Source organism: Etheostoma spectabile, chromosome 13 (genome assembly GCF_008692095.1).
Source record: "Etheostoma spectabile isolate EspeVRDwgs_2016 chromosome 13, UIUC_Espe_1.0, whole genome shotgun sequence".
In the NCBI taxonomy this organism is placed as follows: Eukaryota; Metazoa; Chordata; class Actinopteri; order Perciformes; family Percidae; genus Etheostoma; species Etheostoma spectabile.
The window spans coordinates 11,008,475-11,023,025 of NC_045745.1; the positions used below are offsets into that span (position 1 = coordinate 11,008,475).

At 38.5% G+C, this 14,551-nt stretch overlaps 3 protein-coding genes across 3 annotated transcripts in view; all 3 read right to left on the reverse strand.

Annotated features, from left to right (window-relative positions):
* Window positions 1-2,244, reverse strand: part of slc37a2 (solute carrier family 37 member 2) — a 16,269-nt gene extending 14,025 nt beyond the window's left edge. The window contains exon 1 of the mRNA XM_032534678.1: window positions 1,679-2,244. Within this exon, the coding sequence (XP_032390569.1) occupies window positions 1,679-1,737 (59 nt within the window). The 5' untranslated portion in view covers window positions 1,738-2,244. The remainder of the gene's footprint in view (window positions 1-1,678) is intronic.
* Window positions 2,245-2,406: 162 nt separating this feature from the next.
* Window positions 2,407-10,896, reverse strand: ccdc15 (coiled-coil domain containing 15; the record flags this gene model as incomplete). Its single annotated transcript, XM_032534681.1, is given in 10 exon segments — window positions 2,407-3,150; window positions 3,250-3,398; window positions 4,074-4,265; window positions 4,576-4,679; window positions 4,766-4,885; window positions 7,115-7,252; window positions 7,376-7,492; window positions 8,467-8,595; window positions 9,726-9,875; window positions 10,492-10,896. Coding segments are annotated over 10 exon segments (1,326 nt in total). The 5' UTR covers window positions 10,669-10,896.
* Window positions 10,897-11,803: 907 nt separating this feature from the next.
* The window catches only part of psmg1 (proteasome (prosome, macropain) assembly chaperone 1), a 7,789-nt gene continuing 5,041 nt past the window's right edge, over window positions 11,804-14,551 (reverse strand). The window contains exons 4-7 of the mRNA XM_032534695.1: window positions 13,720-13,782; window positions 13,182-13,380; window positions 12,068-12,198; window positions 11,804-11,942 (exon numbers count right to left, since the gene is read on the reverse strand). Coding sequence (XP_032390586.1) covers window positions 11,865-11,942; window positions 12,068-12,198; window positions 13,182-13,380; window positions 13,720-13,782 — 471 coding nt within the window. The 3' untranslated portion in view covers window positions 11,804-11,864. The remainder of the gene's footprint in view (window positions 11,943-12,067; window positions 12,199-13,181; window positions 13,381-13,719; window positions 13,783-14,551) is intronic.

Below are 14,551 nucleotides of genomic sequence, written 5' to 3' on the forward strand. Positions count from 1 at the left end.
TATATATATATATATGTTAAAACCTTTCTATTGACACAGAAACATTAGCAAACTGCTGCCATATCTCTTATGCTAATAAACTATGATAAAATATGAGAAACAAAGTTTTGACAGATCTGACCAGTGGTGGAAAGTAACTAAGTACAGTAGATGTACTTACGTTTTGTACTCAAGGTACTTCTCACTGAATTACTTTGAATATTTCATCCCACTTCATTTGAGAGGGGAATAATATACTTTTTACTCCACTACATTTATCTATAGTTAATTTACAAATTAAGATTTTAAAGTAAAAAAAAAAAACAAGAGTACAAGATATATAAAAAAAACATTGTTAAAGATTAAACCAGTGGTCCATATACCTTTAATTATTACACAATATTTCACAAAGAAAAAAGCAAAGACTAGAGAAAGGTCCTAAAAATAAATACTGATTTATGTTTTTTCTTCTTTTCTAAAATACTTATGTACTCGAGTGTATTTTGAATGAAGACTTTAACTTGTATTGGAGTATTATTTACATTGTTGTATTACTACTTTACTTAAATGAAGGACCTGACACTGTGTCAGCAAAAACTGAACTTTACAGACTTCACAAAGACAGGATTCATTGCAGGGCTGTGGTATTTGTTTGCATTAGATTAAACAGGTGTACCTAACACACAGGTACATCAGTGTTTATAGCACATCCCAATGTAGTGACTCAACATTGGGGTCATTATGTTTTATCACATATACTAGAGAGATGGCCTGGCACTGTAAGAAAAGAGTTTCAATTAACATGAATTATTCATTACACTAAAGAATTCTGCAACAGACAACCTGTCAGAAATGCTTTAAAAACAAATAAGTGTGTAAATGTGTAAAAGCACAGCTACATTTACCTCATATTCTCATAACAAAGCACAAAAAGATTTATAAGTGATAAATCTTATCAATTTTCAAGCACACAATGTAAACATTCGTTGGTTTCAGCTCCTCAAATGTGTGGATTTGATGCTTTTTCTAGTCTTACATTACAGTAAATTAAAAACATTTGGGTTCTTGTCAGTCTTGACAGGATACAAAGTAATTATTTGGACATAATTAGTTCTGCTTTTTATTTGTTCATTTAATTGTAAAAAAAAAAAAGGGCTTTTTTTGCTGTGAAGTGCTGAACCATCAGGGTCTTGATTGCTGTATTAATCAAAGAGTAAGGAAGACCCCCACAGTGTGAAGTGACTGAAACTGAGGTTCAGTCACTTCACACCGTATTCCTTACTTTTCAGTTATTAAAATAAAGTGCCCCTTGTCTTTATCCAAATTGATTCGATAAAAGGAAAAATCTGAAAAGCTCAGAAATGCCACTTTTTCGTTTCCAATGGAGTTTGACGTGGCTGATACTTACGTTGAAACTCAAACGTAGCCTACCTGGCGCACATATCCCAATAAAACCAAGCAGCAGTGATGACTTTGTAAGGTAGTAGGCCTATGATTTATAACTATTATGTATTTATATAGTGAACACAGGGTCAATAGCCCGCAATACAAATTCACAGAATGTGTGTTCATCGATGCAGTTAAGACAATCATTTACAACAGGGGAGATAACACGCATATAGACCCACGGCTGAAATGAGGATGCCATTAACTGGTTGTTTGAGGAGAACAATAGGCATGGGTGATCATGGAAACTTACCAGCTATCTCGAGAAAAAGACGTGGTAAATCGTATGCCAGGAGCCAGGGACGACTTCATTTTTTTTGTTGTTGATTAAAAACCTGCGTCAAACTTTACAAACACTTAGATTCCAGGCATGTCCTCGACGTACTGTTACTGGACAATTAAAAGCGCCGTTCGTTGCCAATTTACCGGCTTTATTAACGGGTAGTAACGGCACAATGAGGTTAAGAGAGAAACCCTAGCCTGGAACAAAAACACTTGTTTTGTACTAGCAAACGTTAGCTACAGGTTCAAAACAGACGCCAGTTGCTAACTAAAGGAATAAAGCAGTAGCCATGCAGCTTCGTGGTGGGAGACACAGTCCGTAAACATCCAGCAGTTCTCCATACTGAGAGCTTATATCATGCACCGGGTCCGGAGAGCCAGCCTACCTCTCTGCTGCTGGATAACTTCAAAAAAACGCGTCCGTTAGGATTGAAATAAAGAGGATTATTATTAGCCTAAATGTGTAATTCCATCAGATTTTCCAGACGGAGCCCCGGCGGCCACGTGATCCCCGTTATGACGTCACGGCAAACAGGAAGCAGCTGAGTGCGAGAGGTTACCAACATGAGGGTCGGGACCCCTTCATCAGTCGCAAGATGATTTATTGATGGGGAATAAGGAAAACAGGCAGTGGTGATAGGTAACTACGTGCATTTACTCAAGTACTGCAAGTTCAATTTCGAGATACTTGTACTTTACTTAAGTATTTCCATTTTATGCTACTTAGATTCTACTACATTTCAGAGTCAAATATTGTATTTTCACCTTTATTTCAAAGCTTAAGTTACTTCATAGACTTGAATGGTTAATATAAAATACAAATCCAGAAAAACACAATGATTAATTATTAAAGGTTAAGCTACCCAGCAATTAATAAAGTAGTCAAAAGTAGCTCTAACTTTACTAGCTACAACATTAAAGTGATGAAAACATTAAAGGGATAATTTAGTTAAAAGTGGGGGATTTTTCTCACTTATTCAAAAGACAGAGGCTGTTTAGTGGTGTACAGACCGTGAAGCCCCTTGAGGCAAATTTATGGTATATTTTATAAATATATGTAAAATGCATGTGACTTGACAATGTGACATTTTGACCTGATGATGGCACTAAGAGGCAAAGTCTATAGGATACATCATCTAAGAGACAATAATGTCTGTACAAAATTCTGCACCAATCAGCCTTGTAGATGTTGAGATTCTGGGTCTCATGGTAGCAGTGGATGAAAAGTCAGAGATCACCAAAGTCAGTTGGCTTCATCTTGTGGAAAACATGACTGCCTGGACAAAATGCCACGGCAATCCATTTGATATCTGTCGAGAAATTTCCGTCGGGAGATAAAAAATTAAACCATTATACAGACAGCAAGAAGTCTGTTTCAGTTCATCAGCTTCCTTTACTGTAACTCGAAGCTCAACATTGTTGAATGCAACGCCTTGGCATACGCTGTGAAGGAGAAGAGTGACTGTCAGCGCTTTGAATGTTTTCATGTGTAGTTCTATTAAAGCTCTGTGGTGGTGTGTGAGGCAGGTGTGCAGTGCGTACCTTTGGGATTGTTGTGGAAAACACAGTTGTTAGCACAGGTGTTGGGGTGGGAGTCCCAGAAAGAGGATGCACAGCAACAGAGAGGAGGAGGCTCCAGCCTCTCCTGAGACAGTCGCTCCTTCATCTGAGCTCTCAGAGCCTCAATGAACCTGTAGTGTTACAATCAGCCTGTTAATCAGCTCCACAAAGCCACTTACACTTTCTTTTTAGGGTACACGTATAGTTCACTTCATTTGGTCCAGCTGGCGGTCCATAGTCCAATTTACTGAACTGTAACAGGCTGTCCTCGAATAAAGAAATTCTCAGTTGATTAACATAAATAATCATTTAAAGCTACAGTGCTTAGTCTCTGTCACCCCCATGAGGAATTCTAAGTAATGACAACAAAACTGTCAGCGCATCCACATGATACAAGCCTTATGTGATCGCGCACGCACCCCCACCCCTCCTCCATGCAGTTACTAGTAGCCAAGGAGGACACAGAGGATTAAAAATACATGGACTCTTCAAAAGAGGTAATTATCTTCACTCGAAAATTGTCATAATTAATCTTAATTAGCTTTGTAGCAACTCATTTGGCAAAGGCTTGAATGTAACAGATGTTTATTAATATCTAAAAGTTATGCAGTAAACCTTTAAAATCACTTACAATCTTGTGTTTACAAAAGATGTTTTCATATGTTTCTTGGAAGGCGGTTTATCAGACACAAACTGCTTTATACAACCATTTTCACATATGCACTGGTACAACCCTGTAAACACACTTTGATGTGTAAAATTGGAGTTCCCCTTTAGGCTTTGGCAACTGACGCTACATTAATTACCTTCCGGTCACTTTCCCTTTCTCCTCTCTTTTCCTCTGCAGCTCCACAGCTCTCTCTTCCTCCTCAAGCTTCAGTCGCTCCAGGATCAGCAGCTCTCTCTCCTCTAGCTTCTGTCTGGCCTCCGCAAGCTGCCGAACTCTCTCAAACTTTTTCTCTTCCTCCAAACGAATCTGTTCTTTTTCAGCTTTGATCCTTCAGTGAAAACAAGGTACATATGAGAGGAGACCCAAGCTTAAAAATTTAAAAAACAAGTAATTTACAGTCTTATGCGTGTATTAACTGAATGTTATACACAGCCAAAGTATTGGTCAAATTTTGGCAAAACATGGGAATATTTTGTAATACATGTCATCACTTTTGTGCATTACAAAGGACTAAAACATAGTTGAAATCAAGATATCTTTTGAAGCTACAGGTTGTTTGATACTCTAAAAACAGATTTTTGGTGTAGAATCCCATCAATAAGAGGAAGTGAGGCAGGATAAAATAGAAGTCTTGTCACCTTGCCGTCCTCTTCAGGTGTTTCCTGTTCTGTTTGTTCTCCTTCACTTGCTCTCTCTCAATGTTCATGTACAGACGGCGGTGCACCAGGAACTGGGACTGGCGCTGCAGAGAGTTGCGTTTACAATAACATTTGGTCCTGACTGGACAACCACTACAGTCAAAGGTTCATGCAACCATCTGATGTATACCTGTCTTTTCAGTTCTTCTTGGTCAGTCAGAGGCCACAGTACCGGGGGAGCTCTGAGGTTGTTCTTGAGACCAGGATCAGGCTGTGATTTGTCAGAATCCCACAACACAGGTGCACTACCCTGAAACATATACACAGTCAGATGACAACATATTTCTTGTTCAAGCTCCCCACTTCTGTCTGGTGGCTATATTTGTGTTATAGCTTATGTCAACAAACTGTTTAAAAGAACTGATTCCTCTAACAAGTATCATGTGTTTATTCAAAGCCTGATATACGTTCTATATTTGCTATGTAACATAGAGCTCTATTGTTGTCAAACTGTCAATAAAAATCACCAGGTGTCACCAGGTGACATGTTACCCTTTATTACCATAAACACACTGACTTAATCCAACATACACTGCCCTGCTGCTGTAAATCATCCCCCAACAAACACAATATTTCATCACGTTTGAGTAATGTTTACTAAAAACTACAGTATCCAGCTGTTTTTGGACATTTCTAAACCTTTATTAAAAATATAACATATGTGCACACTGTTTAACGATTTATATAATTTGTAGGATCCAACGTGCTTGGAGTGATGCAGTTAGAAAGTACGAAGAGAACGCATTGCTGGTTAAGGTCTTTTCAAAACAAATATAGAATATCAGGAGCCTTATCCTTTTAACTGTTGAAACGCTTCAGCTGGAGCAGGGCGTAGATACATCAAACTAGGCATAAACTGCACTATTTGTTGTTGTTGTTGTTGTTCATGTTAGTATCCTGGACATGTAATGAATCACAAAGCATTACAGGGCAATGGAAGTTATAGGAATAGTTTACCAGTAACCTTGTACACTTCCATCATGTCATCAGTCATAAAGTGTAACCCTTGGTTCACACTTGTAATTACACTGTCAGCTGGTTAAGGGCAATATCATGGGGATAAAGTTCAAACTATTTGGGTTTATGATTTGACGAGAGCCACCTGAAGACACGTTTTAGGTCTTGTGATGCAGGACTGACTCGTTTGGAGAGGAAGGACCCACGTTCCCCTGGACTGAACTGGGACACAGCTACTAACTATCCAGGCTTACATGGTATGATGTAGAGCCCGACTGATAAAGTATTTTTAAGGCCGATACTGACACAAATATTTTGTTATTTAAAAGTCTGATATTCCGATAGATTGGCTGATATATATATATATTTTTTTTTAACTCGTAACAAAACAAACGGAGTTCCCTAACATTAGTTATTTGTAGTTCTCACTAAATTAATGATAATCATTTGTTTTATTGTCATAAGAGAACATCAAAATATATTAAAGTTCTGATAAATAAAACTAAAAATAAATAAAAATATAAACTTAAGCTATGAAACTTAAATTCCTGTACAAAAACACAATAACCAAAATAAAATAAGAGTTTTGCCAACAGGGACGTTGTAGAGCGCCCTCTGGTGGACAAACTATGCAACGCCAATGCTTTTAACATGGTTGACAGTCCGTTTTTATTTTTAAAATATTCATTGATCAGGATCATTTAATTGTCATTATAAATGATTCTGATGAATGAATATTAATGCTGACACAGAGTGATCGGGAAATGCCTAATATAGGCCAACAGTATCAACTCGCCGATATATCGCTCTAGTATGATGAGACCAAAGATATTGATTTGGCCATGCTAAATGCTATGTTTACCGTAAACAGAGCATTGAGCTTTTGAGAAGTTCCTTAACTCTTAGCTTGTCAGATTTCCCATCAGCCATCACATCACAAACAAATCAAAATGTCAGAATACCAAACTATCTACATCGCAGTGTTTTTTAGCCTGCATTTGTTTACGTTTTGGAAAATCCGCTTCAAGTTACCCTGCGTTTTTAGCTGTATGTCTCGTCAATTATTAGATTACTTTTCATTCTCAAAAGAAAAAAAATCTGAATCTGTGACAAAATCTGAAGTTATAAACACCTTTTTGTTGGATTACTAAGCAGATTTATTAATATTTCTCCTCCAAGGAGTTCAACACCGATACCACTGTAATTAGTGAGTATTACTGATCCTAGCTGTGTGTGTACAGCATGATGTCTGTGTTCATACTTGACTGAATTATGACTCAGTGAAGAAGGTGTCTGTCTGAGGCAAACTGTGTCAGGTGACAGCTCAAGACAAAGCTTTGCATTCCTGATCAAACATGGATGTGTTTGCATTTGTTCCAACTTTATGTTCATAACCAAATTATGTATTCTTATTTGTCTTATTTATTTGTTACATCCCTACTTGATACAGGGACTACCTGTCCCTGTATTGGCTGAGACAGCCATTGAAATAAGTGAAAACTAGTGCAATGTAAGTATTAACCTTCTGCTGAACAAGGGGACATTTATGTTGACTGGTGAAGAGATGATGATCCCCCTCTTCTTCCTCCTCCTCTTCTTCTTCTTCAACTGCCTCCTCCTCCACTTCCTGCTCTGCTCTTAGCATGTGAGATCCAGGTTTCTGTTGTGTGCAGGGGAAAATCTGTTTTATTACACCTTGGATGTGAAAGAACACACACACATACATAAGTATAGGACCACTGGGTTTATAAAAGAGGAACAACTGTGAGACATAGACACTCACATGTCTGTTTGAAGAGATATTCCATTTGCCTCCAGGAAGGTCTGACGACATTTCCCCATGCGGGATCATCCGACAGGCAGCCAGTCTGAGTCTGACCTGCCTCATGCCTCCACTAGACTGGAAAACCATGGAAATAAATAATCATACAGATTAATCATTGTCACATTATTCTATCACTCACACAAGGAAACAAATAAATGATTCTGACGGCAAAAAACGCACACATTGGACAACATATTGAAGAAAATAAGACCACATAGGGCCAACTGTACATTACAAAAAGATGACAGTAGACAGTAGTTTGTCTCCACAGTCAACTTAAGAGCCTGACAGACCTCTTAAATTTGGTTGTTAAACAACTGTGACCAAGAGATGTATTGAGCGGGACCTATTACAGTTGAACTTCTCACCATAGCGGGTCTTGTGGACCTGCTATGTAATAAAGACAGTTTCTGAATGACCTCAAAACATGCGGCCATGTGTGATGGTTGATCATGTCTCTCTAAAACCCTGGTCATAAACCTGCTGCTATAACAGCCTTCACTCTTCAACCTTTTCACAATATTTTGGCTGCAGAGATTTGACACAAGAGTATTAGTGAGGTCTGAGAGTGATGTTGCCTGGTTGGTCTTCCAGTTCATCCCGAAAGGTTTTGGATGGACGTCTGTGCGGGCAAGTCAAGTTGTTTCAAACAAAACTGGGAAAAACCTCTCTTTATGGACCCAACTTTGTGCTCGGGTGCATTTTCACTCTTTCTATTTTCATATGAATGAAAATAATTCATGTGAAAAGGGTGGGTGTAATAAGCTCAGTCTTCAGCCTACACCTTTTCGGCCCCGATTGTTTATTGTAGTGTAGTGTTGTTGTGTGATTGTTTTGTCTGTTCATTTTTTGTTTTGTTTGTGGAACAAAAAAAAAGCAACATTGTTATGTTTGGGACATTTTATACTGTTTATACTGTAATATGGATTTATGTGGGGAACACCAATTAAAAACAGTGAAAGAAAAGAATTAAGCTCATAAACCAAATTTCTGTTCGGTTTTTGGAAAGGTGCATGATTCAATTATTTAATAATATAATACCGTCTCACCTCCTGAGGTCTACTCTCTGTCACCCCCCGTTGTACAGCATCCTCTGCCGTCATCAGCCTCTCGCCAGCTGACACATGCTGGGTCCAGACATGATCCTGCTGATGTGGGATTCTCCTGTCAGCTTTTATCTGGACGTCAACACGCAGATTTACAAGAATAGGGTCAATCAGGCAGGGACAACAGCAGCACAAGCAACTAGGGAACTCAGCTATGCTTCATAGTCGATTATCATCAGAAAAATAATCAACAATGATTTTAATGTGATTTGCTCATTTTCTCTGTTTAACATCATTGTCAATTAATGTCTTTTTTCAACAGTTAGCTAGTTGGATACTTGCAAGTCAAAAAGTTGCAAATATATGATAAGGGTTTTCACTATTTTAGTTTTTTTTTTACAATTACAGACTGAGTATTTAATTAATTAATTCAATGTTTAATTCAAATTTAAGTGAGCCCTCTCCCCAGATCGATTTTTTAATTATAACTACCTCATTAATACTGCCTTGTCAGTTATATGTTATCTTTAGCAGTAAGAATTATTCACAAAGATGGGTTTTTACATTCAAAATTATTACATTTTTTTAGATCTTGTGAAATATCAAAAAGTGCAAATAATGTTCCAGAATTACTGGAAAACATATACTTTAAGTAGGACCTTAAATTTCAAAATAAGCAGTATAAGGACAACCGGGAAAGGTTTCTGCATTTCAGTTTCTGGAGTAAAGCTATGGAACAGTCTACAGGTGGAATAAAAGCAATGTGCAAACATAAAGCAGTTTAATATCAGGTATAAGGACATGGTTTTCACGGGTCACAGGAAGAAAGAAGGGCGTTGATTTCTATTAGGTGTTTTCTGGGGTTTCATTTTAGTTGCAGTTTCAATATTATTATTATTATTAATTAATTAATTAATTGTTTTTTTTGGTTTATTAAATGTTCTTTCCTCACATTCTTCTTTTTTGTAAATGGATGTTAATTTGAATTTGATGTTGGGTATGAGGGAGGAAGATCATATTCACAATTGGCAAGCTGAACATTGAATTGCGTACACACAGGGTGGGAATAAATACATTTATACTTCTTCCCACTTCTTTTTGGACATGTAAACAGATCGTCAAGTGTTCACAAGTTGTTATAATTAATGTGTTGTCTTATTTGTTGTTATAGATTTGTTTTGTTTTTATTTCTTGTCTGCTGTTCAGTGATAAAAAGTAAAAAAAGTATTATTCAAAATAAAATAAAATCAATCAATCTTTACCATCGAGTCTGTCTGAGGCTGCTGTCTCTTCTTGCTGCCTTGAGCCTGCTGTGCCACACGATGGCGTACTTCATCTTGGAATCGTCGAAGGCTCTCTTCAGTCTCCCTCCTCCTCTCAGTCTGGATCTCCTCAGTTAGCAAAGCCATAGCCTAAACCAAGACATGGGCAGACTGTTTGGATTTCTTCAGGAAAAACAAGGACTCACATTAATGTGAATACCACAGTTAGTAAAAGCCCTGCATTCAAAATATAACTTAAGTTACAAACAAAAGTATTAGTATCAACATATAATTAAGTACATAGTATGCAGAATGGCCCATCACCGGATTAGTGATGCATTAATGTCTAAGCATCACTAATGTTGTAGCTGGGAAAGGTGGAGCTAATTTAAGATATTTTTAAATACTGCTGGGTAACTTCATTTAAAATAACACATCACCATGTATTAGTCGATTTATAGTTTGAATAAATAAAAAAAAAAAAACGAATAAACTAATAGTAACTAATGTTGTAGCTAAGGGAGTTTAAGTTTAGTTAGCATGAAAATGGAAATACTGCTCAAAAGTACATAACTTGGGTAAATGTCCACCTGACAGAGTATTGTTACTTCTGTTTACTTAAAATACCTGAATACTTCTTCAACACCTGGTTAATGTTGATGTTTAGCTAAACTCCTGCAGGCTGCCTGGTCATCATCAACAGCCTGGCAACAGTCAGACTCACAGCTAGCTTTGCTAGCTAATTAGCGTTAAAAGCCAAACTCACAGACGGGTGCTCCACGAAGTCTTGCCCGCTCTCCACCCAGGCTCCCACCGCCACCACCGCATGGTTTCTCTGGGCCAGCACCTTGTTGGCTCCTCCGGGGACTGGGTGCTCTTTGTTCCGTCTGACAGACGCTTTGCACCTGCCGCTTGTCGAAGTTATAACCCGGTTGGTACTCATTGGCAACGTTAGCCTCGTTAGCCTGATGTTAACTCACTGCCCAAGATATCTTCTCGGTGTCCAGTTGGCGTAGTTATACGTTGACATAATCGTAACGTTATAGTGGGCTTGTCGACAGTATTTTTGAACAATATTCGTTGACTGTTTGAACAAAATAAATCTCCGTAACGCTCGTCAAGGCTTAGTAAACACCAACTGTTTAGTTTGAGTTTCGCTCACTTCGTCTTCTTCTTGCTTCCGGCGTTTGACAAACAGCTCACTGGCGCATTATCGCCCCCGTCTGGACAGACAAAGACATTACGTAATTTCATAACTCCTTTACACCATAGTACTTCTCACGAAGAAAGAGGGACCATCCAACGAACCATTCGTACATAAAAACATATTCAAAATAAAAATAATGCCAAATAGTATTTGTATTGATTAAATATAGCTTACAACTGCACGAGGAGTTAGGCTTCAAATACAGCTCCCACTATAAGGGTGGAAAGTAAGGAGGCTAAGTAGACTTGACCCCTTGGTAAAATTCACAAGCTGCTTTACAGCATCTTGTGTCCTTCCCGACTGACCACTGGTTGGTGCTCAGGCCCTAATAAAATGTTTATACAGATAAAATGCTTTCTATTCTTGTGCTGAACTGCCTCATGAATATCACTGACACTAACAGGCAACACAATATATTAACGCCAGAGGTAGGAGCCTCTGAATGTGGGTCATTCCAAAAGGCTTAATGTGACTAGAGATTACAATGTAGGTTGTAACCTAAATTTGATATTTAGATTTAGTTATTTTTAGTATGTATAGTTATTTATTTATTATTATATTTAGACAATTAGTATTTTTTTTATAAAGCAACTAGTCACAAACCAAAGTGGCGCTACATGAAAGTAAGGGGATTATCAAAAATGATATAAGTCATCTTAAGGGGAGCAAGACTATCTGTAATTAATTTTATAGCAATCTATCCAATATTTAACTTTTAACCCTGGACCAAAGTGGCGGACCGACTGGCATTCACAACCCTCGAGAAAAGCAAATGCAAAATGAAGGAAATATGTTTGTAGTGAAAAGAAGGTTAGAGATTTACAGAGATATGTACATTGCAGGCAGTAAATCATTAAACAACAAGGCTTTGTTTACTTAATTTCTTTATTTAAAAAAATGACTATGATTAAATGTGTGCAACATGGACATCGTCAGATATAAAGATTACTCTGAATGTTGGTGGTTCTGACAAACTTGCGGAGGACGTCTGTGCTCGGAGACGGGTCAAACTGAGGAGGGAAATAACAGAAAAAGATGAAGAAAAAAAAAAGGAGAACAGGGAAACACTTCAGATGCTTTTAACTCCTACCCTGCCCTTTCTGGCGAGAGACCTCAGATGTAACAAGCAGCTCACCTGTATTGACTTGCTGAGCTTGGTTAGTGCAGGCTTGTAGGTCTCCATGGTGACAGAGTCAGGGCCAGTGACATCACTGTAACACTGGTACACAACAGCGGCGATGCGGTGGACCTCGCACTGGTTCAGTACTTTGAAAGGGCACAAAAGAAGAAGACTGAAACAATCAGAACTACTCAAGATCCTCAGTGCTGATCCGTCTCTTTGTTTGGACTTCCAAAATCTTTCAATGCACCAGCACCAAAAAGACTGTGTGAGCTCAATGAGTGGAGAGGAGCACTAATGGCACTACATTTCATTCAGTTGGCAGATGCTTTTGTCCAAAGTGACTCACAGTCCCGTCCCCCGCACACGCACACGCACACACACACACACACAGAGAGAGAGAGAGAAATTTGGATTCAGTGCCTCGCTCAAGGACACTTTGCGAAAAGTAAAGAATCAAATCTGACTAAAGCTGGATTTATATCACACAAGGGGTAAATAAGAGTCACCCGTATCATGATTTACACTCTTAAATTTTCATCTAGGTAACATTAAGTCGCTTTCAGGACTACTGCTGTGCAGTCCCAGCATTTTACTTCATTAATTCATGGAGGGCGGTAATCACAGTGAGAAGACAGTCTGCAGTCTAATGTCTTTGTTACAGTCCATGTGCATTACTGAAAAAAAAGAAGACTACGAAGTCTTTCTTCAACTTATTTATGTTGTCTTCACCTTCAACAAGCATAAGAAACTTAAAGAGGAATGGCAGCTCTTAAGGTCCTCACATGGTATTTGGGACTTTTGCTTGTGAAGTTGCAAAGCTTAAATAGAAAGGTTGACCTGGAGAATAGTGTTTCAAGAGAGGTGGACAATTGTTTTTCTGGGGGGAGTTTAATGCAAATGTCTCCCTTCTCATCTGCAAAAGCTGCCCTTTTCCAAATCTCAAGAGGCATTACTCTACTAAAGCAGGAAAGCCGAGTTGTGCCGCTTTTAAGAGTTTTTGTTTTTTGTGTGTGTTTCAGAAATGAGGACAGGACAAGAGGAAAAGCCTGGCCAGTGGACCCCAGGGAATGCAAGTTTGAGACACAAGAATTAGAGGAACTAGAAGTGTAAAAGTAAAACGTAGTACCTGCAGCTGGAAGTCCAGTGACTATGTTGGGTTGCTCCAGTGACTGGCAGACAGACTGACCACTGAAGGCACCGGTGTGGAGAGAGCGTAGGAAGGGAGCAGAGCTGTAGCACAGGTAGTCTGCTGTCTTGTACTCAGCCACAGAGCTGTCGGACAGCACAGTCACATTCAGGTCTCTGTGCTGCAAACAGTTGAAAACCTGCAACCGAGAGAAACACACAGTCAGCCCAACACAACATCACCTTTATTGTGTAGCGCACCCTGAAAAATACCTGCAAGTTTGAGTCTGACCATTGTAATCTGTAGAAAACAGTGCTTGACGTGGCCCGGTAGACAAATAGATATTGTAACCTGTAATTATGTATAGGACAATAAATCTATGTGTTATAATGGTGGTGTGTGCTCCTTTTCCAAGATACTTTGAGCTGACCTATTCCAATAATGTCCTTCTGTTTCTACACTTGTTGTGCTTCAAATGTAAGAAAACAAACCTGTCATGGTGGGAATTCTATCTGGTTGCACTGCTGTATACGCGTACCTTTTCCGTCCACTGAAAAAGCTGGTCTTCTGCAATGTAGCAAGTCGCTTGGCATATCAAAACCTTCAGGGAAAGGAATGCAAGAGATATATTTTTCATCATTTGTGGATTCAAGACATATTTGTCTAAAACTATACAAGTGTAACTCAAAGACAGGAGAACTGATTATACTCAAGGATGACAAATTCAAAAAGAAAAACAAACAGAGAAACCTTTTCTTCATGACAGCTACATGACAAGCTCCCCACAGTTTGGTCTTTTCCTGTTTTGCCTGTCTGCGTTTTATTTTCATATGCACATTGCTCAAAAAGGTAGAAGAGACACATTTCTTTTAAATGAGACAGCACAGAGAGAGGTGTTGTATTTGGGTGAAAATTGGGTTTGAAGATAGACTTTTAATAATTACGTCTGGAGGAAAGTCACTCGGCAGGCAATTTAGTGATTCTGTCAACATGGGCAAATGTAATTGAAGTTTTTTTTTTTTTTTTTAAATCAAGTCCTGTTTATCATTTGAAGCAAAAAAAACAACTTGTTAATGCAGCATTCTTGTTTGTCTTGGACTATGGTGATATTTTATAAATGCATCCAACCTCCCAGTGTCTTCATGCTGTGGACACTGTGTTTCATGGAGCCTTGAGATTCATCACAAACTTAAAATCTCCCACTCATCACTGTTTGCTGTATTCTCGGGTCGGGTGGTTTTCCCTCTCCATTCGGCGTTTGATGCACTGGCATCTTTTTATTTATAGGGCAGTATTAGGACTTCTTCCTCCTCATCTGAACCCTTACATCTCCCCGAGGTCTGCAGGGACATATCACCTGCGCTCACAGG